This window comes from Oryza glaberrima, chromosome 2 (assembly GCF_000147395.1).
Source record: "Oryza glaberrima chromosome 2, OglaRS2, whole genome shotgun sequence".
In the NCBI taxonomy this organism is placed as follows: Eukaryota; Viridiplantae; Streptophyta; class Magnoliopsida; order Poales; family Poaceae; genus Oryza; species Oryza glaberrima.
The window spans coordinates 17,448,400-17,470,030 of NC_068327.1; the positions used below are offsets into that span (position 1 = coordinate 17,448,400).

Consider the following 21,631-nt stretch of genomic DNA (forward strand, 5'->3'; position numbering starts at 1 on the left):
TGAATTACCCCCCTAAACCACAAAACCAGATATTCTTCACCTCCAACTATGCAAACCGGACGAATTACCCCCCTCGACCTAATCCGCGGTGATTTTGGTCTACGTGGCGTACGCGTTGCAGTCCAGTCAGCATTTTATTTTTTTAAATGGTGGGACCCACATATCATACCCCCTCTATCTCTCTTCCTCTATCTCTCTTCCTAATCTCTCTCAGTCTCTCTCGTGGCGGAGGATGCACGATGGCGCGCGGCGTGAGACGAGGAGGGGGAATCGGACGCGGCGTCCAGGGCGGCCGGGGGAAGCGGCGGCGGCATCCAGGGCAGGTGGGGGAAGCGGCGGCGTCAGGGCGGGCTGGGGCGGCGGCGGCGGCGACGACGGTGGCGTCCAGGGCGGGCTGGGGAAGTGGTGGCGTCCAGGGCGGGCGGGGAAGCGGCGGCGATGACAGTGCCCTCCAGGTTGAACGGGGGCAGCGGCACCCTCCAGGGCGGGTGGGGGAAGTGACGGCGGTGACGGCGCCCTCTAGGGCAGGCAGGGGAACCGACGGCGGCGGGAGCGGCGACGGGAGCGGCGGGCCTCGCCTTGCCTCGCCGCCCCCGCCACTCGCCTCCTACGCCGCCTCGCCGCCGCCGCCTCGCCTCGCTCGAGCAGCGCGAGCCCTCGCATCGCCTCTGTCGCCGCCACCGCCTCATCCCCCGCCGCTCGCCTCCTCCGCCGCCACCGCCTCGCCTCGCCGCCGCTCGCCGCCCCCCCGCCTGCCGTTGTGCGCGTGATTCGTGAGGCAAAGTGAGAGAAGAGAGAGAGAGGAAGAGTGAGAGAAGAGAAGAGAGAGGAAAAGTGCAATAGGAGTACGACAGGTGGGGCCCACCTATTTTTTAATAAATAAATTGCTGACTGGACTGCCACGCGTACGCCACGTAGACCAAAACCACTATAGATTGGGTCGAGGGGGGTAATTCGTCCAGTTTGCATAGTTGGGGGTGAAGAATGTCCGGTTTTTTTGGTTCAAGGGTGTAATTCGGACGACCGCGATAGTTCGGGAGGGTAATTCGTACTTTTTCCCCATGCAAATAATGTCCCTGGCTAAGTACGTACATCAAGGTTTTGTCCTGAATGGCATCCTATTGTGCTGAATACATAGGAAACAAGTCACAAAAATAAGAAAGTAATTGGACCTGTTAGATAACAGATTATCCATCTAGGTAAATTTATTATTTTTCATCCCCTTCCTCGCCATTCGTTTTGTATTAAAAAGAAAGAGGAAAAAAACTAATAGAAAATATTGCCATTTCTCTTAAGAAATTACTACGGAATGGGAATCCAAATATCCTTTGGTTTCTGTCCAAGCATCAGACAGAGGTCTATTAGACCACACACCATTGCTACTAGACACTGGATCAGCAGCTTTTTCGGGGAACCGTGCACAGTTCAAACTTGAACTTGGCTGGTTCCTTCGGGATGATTTTCGTGACCGTGTTGTGGAAATCTGGAATAAGCCAGTTAAGGGCCGCAACCCTATTCAAAGATGGAACAATAAGATGAGTGCTTTGAGAAGACATCTTCAAGGTTGGGCGGCTCACACCAGTGGTTCTTACAAACAAGAAAAAAATACCGTACAAAATATCATTGATGAGTTAGACATCACAGCCGAGGTACGGGAATTAACTGATAGTGAGAGAGAGCATCTTGCTCAATCTAGAGATCAGTTATCCAGACTTCTTCGAGAAAAAGAAATCAAATGGTACCAAAGGGCAAAAGTTACTGACGTCCTACTAGGGGACAACAACACCAAGTATTACCATATGGTTGCCAATGGTAAGAAAAGGAAAAAACATATTTTTTGCCTCGATCAGGACGAAGGGAAAATAGAAGGTAATATAGCATTGAAGTCCTATATTACTAAATTCTATTAAAATCTTTTTGGGCCACCTGAGGATACTTCCATCACACTAGATGAATATAGAATTGAGGATATTCCGCAGGTAACGAATGAGGAAAATGAATTCCTAACGGCACCTTTCTCGGAGGATGAGATCCGGGGAGCTGTGTTTGAAATGGAACACAACAAAGCCCCTGGTCCAGATGGTTTCCCGGCGGAGTTCTACCAGAATTTTTGGGAGGTCATCAAAGATGATTTGATGAATCTATTCCGGGATTTCCATGTGGGTGATTTACCATTGTTTAGTCTCAATTTTGGGATAATTACACTTCTTCCAAAAGTTCATGAGGCAAACCGTATACAACAGTACAGGCCAATATGTCTTTTGAATGTCAGTTTCAAAATTTTCACCAAGGTCGCAACAAATAGAATTAATTTCATGGCAGACCATGTGGTGAGCTCTTCTCAAACAACCTTTACGAGAGGACGGAATATCCTAGAGGGAGTTGTCATCCTTCATGAAACTGTACACAAATTACATCGTAAAAAACTAAATGGGGTAATTATTAAAGTAGATTTCGAAAAAGCCTATGACAAAGTCAAATGGCCTTTCCTCTTACAAACTCTACGTATGAAAGGTTTCTCGCCTAAGTGGATCTCTTGGGTTGAGTCTTTCATTTCTGGAGGAAGCATAGCGGTAAAGGTTAATGACGAAGTTGGACATTTTTTTCAGACAAAGAAGGGGGTACGTCAAGGTGATCCCTTATCACCTATATTATTTAATATTATAGCTGACGTGTTGACTGTACTGATTAATAGAGCCAAAGAGGATGGTCAAATTGCAGGAGTAGTACCACATCTAATTAATGATGGTCTCTCTACCTTGCAATATGCCGATGATACGGTTCTCTTTATGGATCATGACCTAGAAAAAGCTCGTAACATGAAGTTGTTGCTTTTTGTCTTTGAGCAATTATCGGGTCTTAAGATAAATTTCCATAAAAGTGAATTATATTGCTTTGGTGAAGCGAAAGATTTTGAAAACGAATACATGGAACTCTTTGGTTGTTCCACTGGTCAATTTCCATTTTGGTATCTGGGTATCCCTATTCATTATAGGAGATTAAGAAATGCCGATTGGAAGGAGGTTGTAGAACGCTTTGAAAAGCGTCTAAGCAGTTGGAAAGGAAAACTCAGACGCAGTTGGAAAGGAAAACTCCTATCTACCGGAGGACGGCTAACATTGATTAATTCGGTGCTAAGTAGCCTCCCGTTGTATATGATGTCCTTCTTTGCCATACCAAGAGGGATACTTACAAAGCTTGACTACTTTTGCTCCAGGTTTTACTGGCAAAGTGATGGTCAAAAAAAAAAGTATCGTCTTGCTAAATGGAACATACTGTGCCGCCCCAAGGAACAAGGGGGATTAGGAATTCATGATTTGGAAATTAAGAATATGGCTCTACTTAGTAAGTGGTTATTCAAGTTGCTCTCCATGGAAGGGGTTTGGCAACAGTTGATGCGTAATAAGTATCTTGGTGATAAACCTCTTTCTCAAGCTCAATGGAAGGCAGGGGACTCACACTTTTGGTCTAGCCTCATGAAGGTGAAACGGGACTTTCACCGTTTTGGATCCTTTATAATTAAAGATGGCTCCCAAATTAGGTTTTGGGAAGACAAATGGTTGGGCAATTCAACCTTGAAAGAACAGTATCCTTGCCTTTACAACATAGTTAGGCATAAGCACGCTACAGTTGCACAAGTCTTCGAAAACAATCCTCCATCTTTTTCATGGCGAAGAGACCTTATAGGATCAAAACTAGCGGCGTGGAATAATTTATTACCGCGCATCACTGGTTTTCATTTAACTCAGGAGCAAGATGAGTTTCATTGGAACTTAACCTCAAATGGGGAGTTCTCGGTGAAGTCTCATTATCTAGCTCTAATTCACAGCAATGTTCCCAACATTAATAACCGTCTTTGAAAATTAAAGATACCCCTAAAAGTTAAGATTTTTCTTTGGTACTTGCACCGTGGAGTGGTGTTAACGAAGGACAATTTGATAAAAAGGAAATGGCAAGGCAATAAGAACTGTTGTTTTTGTTGCAATGACGAGAGAATTAGACATTTTTCTTCGAATGCCGTTTTGCCCTTTCTATTTGGTCCATCATCCAAGCAGCATCTGGACTTCCTCCACCACATTATGTAGCGCATATGTTTGGGAGCTGGCTTGATGGAATTCATAATAATTTGAAATCACATGTTCTGTTAGGAGCAACTGCTACTTGTTGGTCGCTTTGGCTATGCAGGAATAATGTGGTTTTTGATAAAAAAAAAGTCATATCTTCACCTTTGCAGGTTATATATTCTCTTATCCATTGGCTTCGTACATGGGCTATCCTACAGAAGCCTGGTTCGCGGGATATGGTAGTTGCGGCATGTCAACATTGGAGAATATGGTCAAGGAGTTATTTACCCAAGGATATAGGTGGCGATCTAGTCTTAGAATTGGTGGTCCTTAAAACTCTGTGCTTTTGGAGGAGATGGCCAAGGAATTGTTCATGAGTGGCAATTTAGTCGTTAGATTGATGGTCCTCAATACTCCATGTCATTTTTTTTTCCTTTCAAGTGTGGTTTTGTTTGTTCGGCTATGTGCATATTAGTTATGCAGAGGCCGAAAGTGTTCTCAGGATAATTGTATCACCTTGATGTAATTGACTGAGTTCAATAAAAGCTTCCATTATCTAAAAAGAAAATATTGCCATGTCTTTTACCACATCATGCATGCAAACCCACATATTAGTTTTTTTTTAGACGTTTAGACGTTTTGATAGTTGACTGATGAGTTCTGGCAAATATTGGAGCTGAGGGACGAAAATTTAAACTATTTGAGGACTGGAGGGACCAAATATAGACATTTCAGATCTTACATGGTAGTCAGTCATTGAGATACTGTCATGACTTTGATCTAAATTTGCACTGATACTGGTGCAAAGATAAGCAGCTACTTCTGCAGAATACTTCCTCCATTCCTAATTGATCTTCATATATGATTTGTGCATCAATACCAAGACAAACTTGCGGAGCACTTAATCAGCATCGGAAACATGCATTAGCGTTTCGTATCCATGAATGTAGCGCCATCAGTTTTGCATGCCGCATAACCTGACCAATCAGATGCATGCAGTGTTCGGTAGGAAGTGTGATTAACGTCCTTCCCGGGATTTTCACTGCCTCCTCACCGTAATGCGACGATCAAAATGGAATTATCTTTTTTTTTTTTTGCAATACGACGATCAAAAGGTAACGGAGGTCTGCTTTAAGCGTTCACAGGTCTTCAGCAGTAAACTCTCGCATGCTGCACTTGAGAGATGAGAGCATATCATTGCCTTGCCCACTGCTTTTCACTGTCAACATAATAGACAGGGGTTAGCGACTGGATGACAAAAGAAATTAACTGAGAAACATAGTTAGCACTTAGCACATTCCAGTGCATATACCTGTGGTGGATGTTCTACTTGTGCAGTTGTTACTGCACCGGTCAAAGCAGCAGCCTGCTTTCTTCTTCATCATCCTGAAGCTCCTGCCCTATTCTTCATCATCCTGATCTGCGCCTCGATGTACCATTGTACCCTCTGCTCCTACCCACACCACAAGTCACAGCTCCAACCAATTGGCAACAATAAAACATACTCGTAGAACACAACACTGAACGAAATCATGTCTTGCGGACACTCACAATCTGCTCATTTGCCCTTTTCCTCCTTCGTCTTGACACTGCATAACTCGCCATTTTGCAGTAAGGGCACCTTACAAGTCAAGGAATAACCAAACAAGATCACACATAGTACATGGCACGCACGCAGGATTTCTAACATCAGCAATGAAGAATAGCTCTGAAGAAGAATATATAAGGTAAACCCAAAAAAAAAATTATTCTATAAAAACTCGGCTAATGATACTGCGTCGGCCGGCACGAGCTTAGGCAACATTACCAACCCAATCCTCCGCAGCCGACGAAGAAGAAGCATGTGTAGTAAGTGATTAGTTATTTTTGTTTTTGACTTATCTAGAAGGCATTCTACTCCCGCCGTTTCTAAATATTTGATATCGTTGACTTTTTAGCACATGTTTGACTGTTCGTCTTATTAAAAAAACTTCTGTGAAATATGTAAAACTAAGTATATTTAACAATGAATCAAATGATAGAAAAATAATTAATAATTATTTAAATTTTCTGAATAAGATGAACGGTTAAACACATTTAAAAAAGTCAGCGTCAAATATTTAGAAACGGAGGGAGTACTATCTAAGAAGTATAACAGGCAAACATGTATAATCTGAAAGCTTATGGCCTCTGCAAAGTTCAGAACGTTAATTTGTTTGTAGGTGATTTTGATACTGAAATGAGTATTTGTTCTGAAAATTTCTTTTCCACAGTTTACATCTGTTCGATGATATTCTGCTATCCACTTCTTCTTCCTTAATTAATGTGTTCCTTTTCTTTCAAAAATCACATGCATGTAAATATTTTGTTTGTTGCTTTCTCCTTCTCTCTAATATAATGGCAGAAAAACCTACCTTTGGTTAAAAAAAGGAGTCCTCAATGAGGAAACAATTAATAGCCAGGGAATTGGATGAACTCAAAAGCAGACAAAACCTTTCTTTTAATAAAGAAATTTATTTCGGCATTTTCTTTGAAGAAATTAACTATAGTCAACTATTACCATTACGAAGTTTGTAGTTCAAACTACTGAATATTAAAAAACGCAGTTTGATAGAAAACAAGACAACTATATAGAACACCTGCCTAAAAACAGATGTGTTAGTCTATTGTTAAAACTTCATTTGTAGTTAGCGAAAATCTACATAATCGACAAAGTCAAAACCAGTAGAGAGGATACATAGTCACCCATGTTCTGAATTCAAATTCAAAGTCACAAATAGACTCATCAAATTCCATGACCAATCATCCATCCGATTACATCTCGCTCACATCACAGCTGACGATTACAATCTAACCAAAGCGAAAGATAAGTTTAGAACCAAATGAACTACAATCAGAGCCTACGTTTTCATTAGGGATGGAGAACTGGACACTGTCGCCAACGGAGAAGAACAAAACCTTATAAGTAGAAGGAACAAATTCATTATCAACATTCTTTAGAAAACTTTTTAAATTATCTTTTCAACTTTCCAAATACTTAATTTATTTGTTCGTGCCTCCAAATAATTATCACAAACTTTAGTTTTATGAACCATCCATCATTCATTGATTGAACGCACCGGGACTTGAGATTAGGATTAAACTAGTCAAAAGCTCCCGCGTTGCAGCGAAAATTTATAAAAGTGAAGTTGTGATGAAATTTTAGGGGACGAAAAAATTGATAGAGCGGTATAACATATTTATAAGACATGTGTGTGAATTGAAGCAAAATTTGCAATAATGATGATCAACTATGAGAAAGTTGTTGAGGCATACTTAGTGAGAGCATTAGAAAGATAAAAATTGTCATCGATAGAGCTTACCTCAATCTCGAAAGTACTCTTAAATTATGCCTCAACAAATATCATTTTAAATATAAAAAACTTACCATGTGTCACTAATTATGTTTAAAGTACAGCCTGGTAGCAGGAGCCATGAAGGTAGATTTCGTGCTTAAATTGTTGAGATTATTGAAGAGAAAGAGCGAGTGATTACTTGACGGTTTATTTGAGCATTAAGATAAGTACCACTATTTAATCATGCAATGAGCAACAATCAACATCATGAATAGAGGAGGGATTCATTTGCAGTTAATGTGAGGAATGGAGCACATGTTATTAGCTTCTCTATTGTATCGGATGGTTAATATCTGAGATGCACAATATGATCTAACGGCTATAACATTCTTGATGATGTGGTTTTACGAATTCACAACTAATTGGAGTGGTTATATAGAAATAGTAGATAGTTGGGATGTCCTCCTTCCGAAAAAAAAAATCCACTCATAGCATGTCAAGGTGGAATTAGTGGAGATGAAGAGTGACTAAAATACCCTTAATCATTTCCAGTAAGGATGGTGGATAGGTAAAGAATAGTAAAGGGATAAAACTTCTCTTTTTACGTGCTGAGAGTAGGTAGTATGGAATAAAACTTAAACTCTTAAAGTTGAATTTTTTTTTTGACGGAGGCAGTACTGATTAGGATGACATGACTCCTTTCTAGTAGGGAACTATATTATATTTATATTTATATGGTATACATAGTATGGGTTGCGCAAGCGTGTGCTCTAAGTTAAGTGAAGTGATCTTTATTAGGAGATCGAGGACCCATTCCCCTGCCACATTCTCCTCTTAATGACTTGCATACTCAATTAGTGGATTAGTCGTCGTACTACTACTAATTAATTTGGTTTGGCTGCTCACATGACCCAATATATATGCATATATATGCATCATGGTCCCATGTGGACAGAGAGTGCCATGCCACGCTACCTCACAACTACCCATCATCATCATCATCGATCATCGTCACCATCTCACCATTGCATCCATGCAAAGCATGGTCCCAAACCAACCAACGGTAGATAGATAGCGATGCTGCGCTGCTACTGTCCAATACTGTACAGCTACGCCTAGCTGTACTATATATGAATTTTCTCAGTGCTTTTTGCGAGTGAAAGAGAGAGAGAGATAGATATGAGAAATTGAGAAGGAATTAGCATAAACTAGTACGTACTATAGGAGTATTATAGCATACATATACCAACTTCGGTACTTTTTGTACTTGATTTCTGATCAATGTAATTAGAAAGTCTTCGGTCATACTCTTTTGGGAGTTCGGCAATGGGCAAGCTCAATCCCTATGAAATGAAATGCAAATTCAATCTGCAGCTAATAGTGAATTATTTTTAGCCGTCATGCCCTTCCAGTGAGTATGCTTCGTTATTACATTTTTAACAATCACTGCTATGAAAACCATTTTTCGTGACGGCCATTTTGGATTTTTGCTGGCAAAATTTACAGCCGCCACAAAGCAAAGGCCAGTGAAGATCAAGATCTTCGCTAGCGGTTATTGACCACCAGCAAAAATCCATTTTCCCTGGCGGTCGTCTTAAGCCAGCCGCCAGAAAAATTCATTTTCGATGGCGGCTGTGTTATATTGGCCGCCAGCGAAAATCTATTTGGGGAACAAAAAAAACACGCATGCAACTGCCCAGCCGCCAGCGAAGATTTGGAGAAAAGACAATAGATTCATTTTCAAAATTCAAATCCAATTGATATACATATGGCTGCTCATTTCCAAATTCAAACACAATATAAAATCATCATTAGCACATATGTACACATATCAAACATCACAACATGCACAAAACATCTACATCATCAGAAAACATGCAAAAAAAATTCGTGCCGCCGCCGGTCTCTTGTCGTCGCCACCTCATCGCCGCCAGTGGGGAGGGAGGAGGCACCGGATCTGCTCCCCGCCGCCCCCTCCCCCGCACTGCTGCCACCGCCGCCCCCTCCCCCGCGCCGCTGCCGCCGCGGATCTGGCCTCCTCCGTCGTGGCAGCGGCGGATCCGGCCTCCCTCAGCTGCCGCTGCCGGGCCCCTTCGTCGTCGTCGCCGGCCTCCCTCATCGTCGAGGAGGCGGATCCGGCCTCCCCCGTCGACACTGCGGCCAGATCCGGTCTCCCCTAGCCACCGCTGTCGGGCCCCATCGTTGTCGTCGCCAGCCTCCCTCATCGTCGAGGAGGCGGATCCGGCCTCCCCATCGTCACGGCGGCCGGATCCGGTCTCCCCCAGCCACCGCCGCCGGGCCCCTTCGTCGTCGTCGCCCGCCGGCCTTCCCCGTCGTCGAGGAGGCGGATCCGGCCTCCCCCGTCGTCGCGGCGGCCGGATCCGGCTTCCCCCAGCCGTTGCTGCGCCGCCCCTTCGTCGTCGTTGCCCGCCGGCCTCCCCCGTCATCGAGGAAGCAGATTCGGCCTCCCCCGTTGTCGCGACGGCCCACGGCAGTGGATCAAGAGTTCGCGGATCGAGAGACAGAGAAGGGAGAGAGGCGGATCGAGAGCTCGCGGCGGCATGTGGCGGAGAGGTAGAGGCTGCGCCCCGCCGCTGCTCCCGAGGCGGTGGAGCTGCGGCAACGGGAGCCGGCGGTGGTGGGGAGAGGGAGAAGGGGGAGGAGAAGGGAGAAGGGAGGGAGGAGAAGGTGGAGGAGAAGGATAAGGACGGAGAAGAATAAGGATAAGGGCGGACGGTGGATTTATTGGCCTCAATTTTTTTCAGCGGTCTTCACTACCTGCCGCCAGCGAAAATCACGTTTTCACTGACGGACAGCTAAGAGGCCCACCTCAAAAAATAGAGTTTTTTTTTATGGCGGATCTCTTAGCGTGGCCGCCAGCGAAAATCGGTTTTCGCTGGCGGTCCATAGCCCCCCACCCCTTGAAATATTTTTACTGGTGGTTTTCGCGTATGGCCAACGCCATGAAATATCGTTTTTCTAGTAGTGAATGTATTATAAAAATGATAAAAAAAAACTAACTATGGAGAAGTGTTTTTTAAAGATAAATTTACTTTAGTGATACTATTTGCACATATCAAATCTTGTTACTTTGATATTTATTGACGATTTAAGTTTTTAAGATTTGGCTACACTTATTGTACGACAATGTGATCTATTTGAAAACAGTTGGAGGGAATATCTTTGATTTGCCCTCTTCAGTTTCGTAGTTCTTGATATTTTGAACAACGACACAGTGTTCTAAACATATTTTGACTATATTTTTCTATTATAACATATAAAAATAAGTAAATATTTAATATTATCAAATTACTTTTAAGACTAGCGTTTTCAAACCAAATATTTTAAAATCTATATATAGTAAAAGTTCTAGTTATTTTATTTAATTTCAACCTTACCTAAAATATGAAGAATTATAGAACCAGATAAAGCAACAATATACATACTATATACATATAGTAATATGGTAAGGACACAAGAGCATATGCATATCAGCATATATACTTGTATACATGCACGCATACTTTGAGATGATCACCACCTAGCCTAGCCCTTTTTTTTCCTTTTTTTTTTGTTGCAGTGAGCGAGCAAGCATGCAACAAAGTGTGCCTCTCTTTTGGCACATACCATTATTGTGTCTTGTTGGAACAGCTAGCAGCATGCCTGCCTGCCTGCCTTGACCACACACACACTGCCCGGCCAGCTCAAATGCTTCTGATGAACAGAGCGAGAGATCAGCTTTGCAATTCTTAATCGCCCATATGTAAGTACGAGCAAAAGCTCACCTGAAAGCACACCGGACACTAGCAAAAGGCTGGGATACGTTGCTTAGTTTTTGGTTTAAGATAATAATAATAACAACAACGTTAATAATACACAGTAGCCGATAGCGAAAGAGCGCAGCTTTCCGCTTGGCCATTTGTGACTACTCCCTCGCTCCCAAAACAAGCGCAACCATGATTTTTCCTTGTTCAACTTTAATCATTCATCTTATTTAATTTTTTATTACTATTAGATTATAAAATATAATAATACTTTATGCATGACTTATTTTTTATTTTTTTTAAAAAAATTAAATAAAATGGACGATTAAAGTTGGAGCGGTAAACTCATGGCTGCGCATATTTTGGGACCGAGCTACTATGTGATCGTGGTTTTTTTTTCACTCTAGCCCTTGTACTATGACAGTTTTACTGATGTACCCCGGGGGTATTTTACGCAGGAAACCCTAGAGGTTGGGGGGTCGCCGCCGCCGCTGGGCCCATGTGTCAGCCTCACCCCCCACTCCCCCCCGCACGGTAGCCACACGGGCTATTTGCTCGCACGCCTCAGTCCACCTCCCCTGAGCTGTGCTGCTGCGCTGCGCTCTCGGACTACTCCTCCCAGATCCCCAATCCCCCCACGCTCTCCGGCCATCGCGGGTGGAGCAGGGCCGCCGCCGAGGGCTGGGGGGGAGCGCGAGCCCCGGGGATCCGAGCCATCTGCCGGTGGGCGGCGGCGGCGGCGGAGTTGGGGTTCGTCGTCTTGGTCTTGGGTCTTCTTCGTCCCTCGCTGCGGGTGGGTAGCGCAGCGTCGGGGCAGATCCGGCTAGCCACCGCGACGCTGAATTCTGGAGATCCCCGCACATGGAGTCGCAGCGAGGTCCGCCGCCCTCCCTCCCTCTCTCTCTCTCTCTCTCTCTCTCCGTATTTAGTAGTAGTATGTATGCCTGTGCTGTGCTGCCTCGAGAACAAACGTTCTCCGCGTCCCCGGCGGCGGCACTCAGCCGGAGCACGCGGCTGCGGTGTGGATCGCCCTGGCTTTCAGGGGTGAATAAGGGAACAATTTGTTGTGAAGACTAGTAGCTTATAGTCAATTTATTCTTTTTTTTTGCGGGAATATAGTCAATTTATTCAATTCCTTGGTCTATGTGTGTTGTTTATAATTCAACATAAGGAATGCTAGTTTTGTAAAGTAGGATTAATTCAGTGCTAGGGTTGCCACTCAATTGAACTTCAAGGCCAATAGGCGCATTTTAGACGCTCGGAGCGCAAGAACTAAGATAATGATTTAGCTCAAGTTATTCTGTGGGAGACAAGGAAAACATCAGTTTGTACGATTAGTTTCAAAAATGGTGCCCCAGGAGACATCGTATAAGCTCTTTTGAGCCTTACAAGTGTTGTGCATTTCACATTACAAACAAGTTGGCCCCCTTTGATTTGTAGGAAAAACATAGGAAATTTGGAGGATTTCAATCCTATAGGAAAAATATCTATGAAGGTCTTTGAAACAAAGGATATCTTATCCTTCCCTTTGAAATTCCTATAGAGATTTTGAAGGAAAGTTAGCAAGAGCTCTAACCTCTTGGAAAATTTCCTTTGCAGTCTATCTCTCTCATCCGATTCCTGCGTTTTTCCTGCGCCCTAATAAATTGACCATTCTTGTATTTTTTTTCCTGTGTTTTGCAATCATCTGTTCTGCACTTATATTCCTTTCAAAATCCTGTGTTTTTCCAAATCCTCCGTTTTTTTCAATCCTGTGCTTCAAAGGAGAACTTTCTGTGTTACAATCACATAACAGCACAAACAAGACCTTGTTCTTTGTTATACTCAAGTGAAGATGCCATCTATAATTTCTGTACACTACATCTTATTATCAGTATGCCAATTTTTGTGCACTTGTTGCCTCTGTTTGGTTAATAAATCATCTCAACAGTAGTTCTTGAATCTGTTGTTAATTTGATGAATATATATCAACTTGAGAAATCCATTTTGTAGATACGTTGAGCATGAGTGCTCTTACTTTGTCCATATACAAATTTCTATCTTCTCTATTATACATTTGCTTGTTGGTACTTTAAAGTAAAATACAAAAATTGATGTGCACAATGTGTTGTACATTTAACTTTCTGGCTCAACTGGGAAGCCGTGCCCTTTCTTTACCTGAAATTTATTTGTTTGATTGCTTCTCATTTGCATGATGTAGCACTAACCAATGGGACATCTAAACTTCAATGCTGAATTGCTGATCATATCATTTACTTTCTGTTACCTACTGACCTGTACTTAACTAAAAACCTAAAATTTCTTGAAGCCCTATTGTCCAACTGTAACATATTTTTTGACAATTTTTTTAATGACATTTGGCAGGGCAATCTCCTGATCGTGGATCAGACGCATCAGGACCAAAACAGTCTAGTGTTTCATCACATGGTAGACAAAGGAATTCATCATCTTCTATCTGTAAAGATTTTCTCCGGAAGTTTGTGGACAATGAACTATTGACATCAAGCCTAGAGGACTGGTTCTCTGGGCACAGTGAAGACTGTGGTTTCAAGAAGCCAGCTTTTGATGTTCCTTTTGACCTAAGTGAACTACAAAATTTTGACTATGCTATAGAAGGTGTTACTTTCCAACAGCTAGTACGGATGCCAAATGCTCTTCATGCCTCAACATCAGATATTTTTGAAGCTACTGCACATCTTGCTTTGGAAGATTTTCTTCATGCAAGTATTAAGGGTTTGTGGGAAACTTTCTGGGGCCCTGATGAATCGATGCCTTTCTCTGTTGCCTGTATACACAGCACAAGCTCCAAATTTTATCCTGCTGAGAAGGCTATTAGCAGTGGGAGACTTGATGGCGTTTGTGCAACGGCTGTATTGCTGAAGAGTTTAAAGCATTCACAAGGAAGGTGGGATCATATTGTTGTACTGGCTTTGTTGAGACCTGATATTGGAATGTTTTCGGGGCAGAATGACCAACAGCCATCTCCGGCTGTTTTGGGGGAGGCACTATTCTTTGCCTTGCGTGTTCTACTTTCTCGAAGCCTTAGTAGGTCTTCCACAGTTCTTCAAAATTCAGATTGTGTTTACGTCCTTCTTGTTGATTCACAGTTTGGAGGAGTGGTAAATGTCCAAGGTGATCTGAACAAGCTTGATTTTGATTTGAACAATGTTTATGACTCTGCTGCAGAGTGGATAAAAAAGCATGCACAAATCACAGTTTCTTCCATAGACCGCGTATGGAACAAACTTGGCAATGCTAACTGGGGCGACATTGGGACTCTTCAAGTTCTCCTTGCAATTTTCCATTCAATGATCCAGTTCTGTGGTGCACCAAAGTATTCTCTTGATGAACTAGCTACAGAGCATAGTTCCCGATTACAGAGCCGAAGATCAGAAAGACATTTGGTTGGCAGGCAAGCTAATACAAATGGTTTGTTTCGATTCCAGCAGCAAAGTCATTCTCCTGAAATTGTTGAAGTACAAGAGGAGGGAGCTGTTAATGTAAAACCAAAGGAAATTTTGAAGCTTGAGGTAGGATCTGTTGTATTGATGGAGGATGCTGATTGGCAGAAGGGTTTTCAAATCAATGATATTCTTACAGACAGCGAACCTCCTATCTATAGTGCTACTCCTGTAGAAGAACCCACCAAAACCCATCTGTTGTATGTAGGCTCCAGCCCTTCTCATTTGGAGCCAGCATGGGAAGATATGAATTCTTGGTATCAAGTTCAAAGGCAGACCAAAGTACTTACTTTGATGAAGCAAAGAGGCATTTCAAGTAGATATGTCCCACAGATGGTTGCTTCTGGACGTGTCGTCCATCCAGGCCCTTGTAACAAGCCTAACTCTAGTGGGAGTTGTGGCCATCCATGGTGCAGTACTCCAATACTTGTCACCTCGCCAGTTGGTGAAACTATTTCAAATCTGATTCGTAATGGGCTGTTTGGTGTTGAGGACGCTCTGAGATGTTGTCATGACTGTTTGTCTGCGCTTGCTGCTGCATCATCTGCAGGAATCCGTCATGGTGATATCCGGCCAGAGAATGTGATCCGTGTGAGCAATGGTTCAAGGCATCCATATTTTGTACTTATTGGATGGGGCCATGCTATCTTAGAAGACAGGGATCGGCCTCTAATGAATTTATTCTTCTCATCTACATTTGCTCTACAGGAAGGCAAGCTATGTGCAGCATCTGATGCAGAAAGCTTAATTTATCTGTTATTCTTTTGTTGTGGTGGAGTTTGCCCAGAGCTTGACTCAGTTGAAGGTGCACTTCAATGGAGGGAGACATCCTGGTCAAGGAGAGTTATACAGCAGAAGTTGGGTGATGTCTCAGCAGTGCTGAAAGCTTTTGCAGACTATGTTGACAGCATTTGTGGAACCCCATATCCGATGGACTATGAGATATGGTTGAGAAGGTTACGAAGAACCATCAATGAAGATCATGGCAAGGAGATTGATACATCAAGTTAGTACTGCAGCTCATGTTAGTGCGGAAGTACGATATGGAAGATCAAGAATGGTCGTTCCATACCCTGTATTGTTGTTGTAGATAATTTATTCGCCTGTCTCGTAAAAGGTCCATAACTTAGTATCCCCCTCCATCTTGCTCCATTTCATCTAAAGGGTATTTCCATAGTCACAATCTGCTGCTGATATCCTCAACTTGGATTTCTGAAAATGGTGTCGCCTTTGCACAAGACTGCAGTAGAGATCTTCTGAGGATATCTGCAACATGATTTATTTTGGCGAGTGCTCCTCTTAAGTCTTTGCTTTTCTTTGGGTCTCGAGTGTGTGGTATAGTTGATCAATTTTTGGTCCTTTTGCTTTTTTGAAATTGTTCCAGAATGGATTTGTGATTAGAGGTGGTGTGGCAGAGTAGCATTTTGTTCTGACTAAATTATTTTGCGGGTGCTATGTTCCAAGTGCACCTAGTTCTTGTAAATGTTGTTCTTGTTCAGCTGTACAAACTTCAATCATGCTAGGCTGCAACTGCTGGGTGTTGATATGTTCGATGAAATGTCAAAAAAAAAAAAAAAGAGTTGTTCCCCTTATGTGCTAAGGAGCAGGTTTTTTACCTGACGGGCATATATTGTTGTGAGAATTTCAGGCCATAGATAATCTGGATATGCAGACAAATTATTGTTTCTTTGGAGATTCAGTTAATGGCGTGACGAATAGAATTCAACTGTACGTGTATCTTATTTTATTTTCGGGGGCAACTTGGCTTGACTAGTTGGGTTTCATAATTACAGTTCTGGAAGTTTGCTAGCTCCCTACACCTTTTCCAACAATGAGCAATAGAATCATTGTTGTTAATTACTCCCTCCGTTCTATAATATAAGTCACAACTACCGTTCCATATTATAAGGCATAACTACCTTTTTTTATTTTAGATGTTTTATAATATATGGCATATATATGCATACAATTAATTAGGAATTCTTCTTCATTAAATTATTACTTTTTTAAATCCTCCATCTTCAAGATCTCTAATTCTATTGGATGTATGCATTATATTTATTAGGGTGATCTAATCTAGAAGATGATAATAATTGTTTTTTTATCTTTATGTTAAGGGTGGTTGTGCCATATACTACTGTAGAACGGAGGGAGTAATGATTAATAGTAGCATAATTTTCCATGGTATTGAATTCCTTTTGATGTTCTTGAGTACTTGAAATACTTGTACGCAGCGCACATAGTTCATTTCAGTGAGGTTCGCAGATTTTGCTGTAAAAAGGTACTTCACCCTGTGCGAGCATATGCATCTTTCTGAAAATAAAAGGCATTTTCGGAGTGAAAAGTCGGTATTACACTGGTGGACAAACCCTTTTTAATTCCAGTTCACAACCCTCCTATATTCCCGGTTATACAACCCGGACTACAAATCCGAGACTAAAAACGCCCATTTTTAGTCCCAGTTGAAATAACCGGGACTAAAAATGAATATTTAGTCCCGGTTGGAGTTACCTACAAGTACTATAGTCCCTGTTGAAGTTACCAACCGGGAGCAATGTTCTTTTTTTTCTTTTTTTTTCCTGCTGCTTGCATGATTTCGAGCCCCACAAATCATTCATATTATCCACCAATCATTCGAACACCACACATCATTCAAAAAATCCCCAAATACATCAAGCTGCATTTTCTATCCCCAAATACATCACAAATCATTCACAAAATCACAAAATCATATCCACAAAATCATTCACACATCACACATCACACAGATTAGAAAAAGAAATCCACATCGCTTAGATCGGCCGCACAGATCAGAAAAAGAAATCCACATCACATAGATCGGCCGCACACATCGCACAGATCAGAAAAAAACCACATCGCAGAGATCGGGCGCCGTTCGTCCGCCGCCGCCTGGGGAGCGTCGCCGCTCGCCACCCGCCGCCTCGGCGGCCGGTGCCTGCCCGGCCGCCCGCCTCGCTGGCCACCCGCCACCGGCCTCGCAGGCCGCCTGCTCGGCCGCTCGCCACTTCGCGGCCCTCCCTGCCGCCGCGCGCCGCCCGGCCTCACGTGGTAGGAGGAGGAGGAAGAGAAGAGAAGAGAAGGGAGAGGAATGGAAGAGGAGAAGGGATGGAGGATTGGGTGAGGCTGAGGATGGAGAAGGGATAAGGGAGGCTATTTAATTAATGAGATGGGAGGGGAGAGGAAGGGGGAGAGACCGAGGTGGCTGCGCGCGGGCGCGCGGCTCGGTTGATTTTTGGTCTCGGTTGGTATTACCAACCAGAGCTAAAGATCAAAAAGTTTTTAACCGGGACTATTGTGGATTTTGGGCGACCGAGTAAAGATGGTTTCTCCACCAGTGTTAGCTCAGGGAAAGATCGTTTATGTGAGATTTTTTTTTGAAATAATACGATTTTAATGGAAAATCGTAAAAATATAAGTCGGTTAGACGAAATCGCAAGTTTAGCACCCTATCGAACATCCGTGGTTTGACAGGGTAGCTATTAAACAACCGCAGCTCGACTGGGTACCTATTGTGATAAAATAATTTTAAAAAAGAGAAAAAAAACACTGTAGAGCACTGTAGCCGTGCTTCTATCGAACATTGCCTGTTCGATATGTCCCTGCCGCGCACCTATCAAAGTTTTCATGTTCGATACGTCCCTGCCGGGTACTGTAGCAAGTACTTTTTTTTTTTGGGACCAACTACCCTGTCGAAATGCAGTTGTTCGATAGGTTTCCCTATCGAACCACAGTTGTTCGACAGGGTGCTAAACTTGTGATTTCGCCTAACCGACATATATTTTTTGCGATTTTTCATTAAAATCATATTATTTTTTTAAAAAATTCGTTTATGTGACCCCGAAAGTCCGCAAGTTAATAGTTCAGTAGAGCCTTTTAGCTTAGCTTAGCTAATCAGCTGCACGGAAAACAAGATAGATATGCATGATTAATCAAGTATTACTATGAATATATGAATAAAATATTTGTTTAATTTTGTGAAAAAAAAACTTTTATGTAGGTACTCCCTCCTTCCAAAAAAAAAGTGAATATAGGACTGGATGTGACATATTCTAGTATAATGAATCTAGATAGATATATGTCCAGATTCATTGTACTAGGATGTATCATATCTGTTACTATATTGGTTTTTTATGGGACGGAGGGAGTAGTTTGTCACGAAACATAACGTTTGACCATTCAAAAAAAAAAATACATACTCACGTAAAACGAGTAGCCCAGCTTGTAAGCTTTCCCGAGATACTCAGCGTGGGTGTTCGGTTTATTCGGTTTGTTTTTTTAAGATATATGGAATTCAGTTTCTTAAAATGTCAACCGATCGATGCAAAGTTCTAGGAAAAAAAAATGAACCGAGCAAAATAAAATGAAGAAGTTCGGTTCAGTTTTTCTGGGGCTTGGGTTTTTACCGAGGAAGATGTTGATCGTACGCTGTGGTCGACTTCGAGCGATTACGCACGCTTAGCGCCCGCCCAGCTACACTCAAGGGGCCCGCTTGATCAAGGAATGGGGTTTGTGTACGTGTTAGTTCTCATATATTTTAAGGGCCTTAGTAAAAATTGGGTTACATGCATGTTAGTGGGTCTTGTGCCAGTTGGATTGGCTACACAGTGCACACTCATTTAGACCATGTTTGGAAGATAGGTAAAGCTGTAAAAGACTAGGATCCTGGCTTTTTTCCCAGCCTAGAAGGGAAAGCCCACCACGAAGGGGAAAAATCCCCAGACTACCCAAAAGTTCATTTTGCAAGGTCCGGGAAGGTAAGTTTCCTGGCTGAATACCCCCAAACCCTAAGGAAATTCATCCATGATCCTACCTCGTGGAACGAATCTCACACGCCGCCATCTCCTCTATACGATGCGAACGCCGCCACCTCCTCTTGCAGCGAATGCTGCCTCCTCTCACCCCATCCACTGGAGCTGCCGCCTCTAGATGCATCCGCCGGCGGTGCTTCCCTTCCTCCCTAGTGCTCTCGCCGCGTCCCTTTTTTCCTTATTGCCGGTGCTGCCCCTCTTCCTCCACCACTGCCGAGGATCTCAGGTACATGCTGCTGGGCATCAACGCGGCCTTCTCCAGGCCTAGAACCATGGCATCAAGTACGCCCCTTCACTCCTCTAGCCGCCGCTACTCATGTGGAGGAAGAAGTGGACAGGAAGCTTATGTTTTTCCGGCTTCTCTCCTTGCAAGATCTTCCGCCACTTCCTTCTCCGTCCGGCCACCGGATCTTCCCTAAATCCAGTAAGGACCTTGAGAACCTCGGCATCTTCTACTATCTCATCCAGGTTTATACTTTTCAATTAATTTTACGTGGATATATTTTTTCCTACTGTTAGAACTTGTGTGGTTAAGTTTGCTTCATATTGATTATCTTGATTCTTTCATTATTCAGAGCGTATGTTAGTTGATATCTTGCTAAGTTAAAATCTTTAAAGTCTAGTTATAGAACTCCAAGTTGTTAGTTCATTGTTTTCACTTGCAATGAGATGCTATTATTCATGTAAAATTATTCATACCTTTTGAATATGGTTTTCTGATGGCAAGCAGCGCATGTAATTCAAAATGTGAAATTTCATCCCCAGTATTGCTCTTTGGATTGTAGAATAATTCAGATTCAGAATAATCGTACTGTTCTTTACTCCATGTCCAAATACTCTGCTCAGACCATGTTTCAGGCTATGGCTGCACACGCAGATGAAGCATTTTGTACTAATCACTGACCAAAATTCCTCCTAAAATTTGCACGTTGGATGAAGATTAAAATTTTCGTGGCACGCTTTTCAAACTGCTAAACGGTGCGTTTTATGCGAAAACTTTCTATATGAAAGTTGCTGTAAAATATCATATTAATCTATTTTTCAAGTTTATAATAATTAAAACCCAATCAATCGTATGTAAATACCACATCGTTTTGCATAAAAAACTTAATCTTCATCTTCTTCTTTTTCTTCTTCATCTTTAGAAGAAAAAAACACCAATGTAGTTTTGCAGCAAATCTGACGAGTTAAAGCTCTAAATCCTAAAAAAATCCCCAAAAAACACTCTCTGTATCTGTAAGAGTGAAATATCTGAATATGTAGATGTAAAGTCATATATGCAGCAGTTAAGCACGTAGAATAGCAGTCTACCAGTTGCCAATAAACAATTTTTTTTTCATGTAATGATTGGTGAACTTATATCCTGATAAAGATATTTTAAGTTTTACCTTTTTTGATATCTTTGCAAGGATCACTCTTTTCCTCACTACATTTTTTACTACTATCAATGGGAGGTATTGTCTAATGAGGAAATCAATTTTATCTCGTATACCTCTGAAATTTTAGCTAATCCCTTCTATGCCTTTGAATTTTGCTTACTTTCTTATATACCTCTAAAATTTGATTTTGATCCCTTCCATGCCCCTTTCGTCAATTGACCATCTAATATATATAAGAGTGAAATACATGGCCGGTCCTTAAACTTGTAGTGTGGTGTCACTTAGGTCCGTGAACTTAAAAATTACACGATTAGGTCCGTAAACTTGGTTTAATGTACCACCCCCAATCCAATCGTCCTTTGACTATATTTGACCGCCAACATGGCATACCACGTAGGCAACACTTTTATTCTCAGCCCCTTCACATATACCTTCGCACATAACTTACCCTGACCAATGCATTTCAACCCAAATCCCCCCAAATATCCCTAAATCGGCTAGGGTTTTGATGGTGAGTTTAGCGGAAGGAGGCCGAGAGGTAGCGGTTGTGGCGGCCTCAGCGGTGAGATTAGCGGTAGGAGGTAGCGCAGTGAAACGGGGTTAGCGGTGGCATAGTGCGGTGGGAGGCAGCACAGTGCAGTGGGAGGTAGCGCAATGCGGCTTGCACGCTAGGCATCCCCATGGATTCTCCAAGCTCGTCCTCGTCTTGAAGTCACTGGAAGAAGGTGTTGTTGTTCAAGTACCCGTTGCATAAGGATAAGATAATTTTGGAGTGCAGAGCAATGTCAATTGCTAATCGGGACCACATCTTCTATACATG

At 42.5% G+C, this 21,631-nt stretch overlaps 1 protein-coding gene across 1 annotated transcript; it reads left to right on the forward strand.

Annotated features, from left to right (window-relative positions):
• Nucleotides 1-11,694: 11,694 nt before the first annotated feature.
• LOC127763298 (uncharacterized) lies at nucleotides 11,695-16,147 on the forward strand. Its single transcript, XM_052287952.1, has 2 exons — nucleotides 11,695-12,019; nucleotides 13,507-16,147. The coding sequence occupies exons 1-2, from the start codon at nucleotides 12,004-12,006 to the stop codon at nucleotides 15,612-15,614; spliced, it is 2,124 nt and encodes a 707-aa protein (XP_052143912.1). The 5' UTR covers nucleotides 11,695-12,003; the 3' UTR covers nucleotides 15,615-16,147.
• The last annotated feature ends 5,484 nt before the right edge of the window (nucleotides 16,148-21,631 follow it).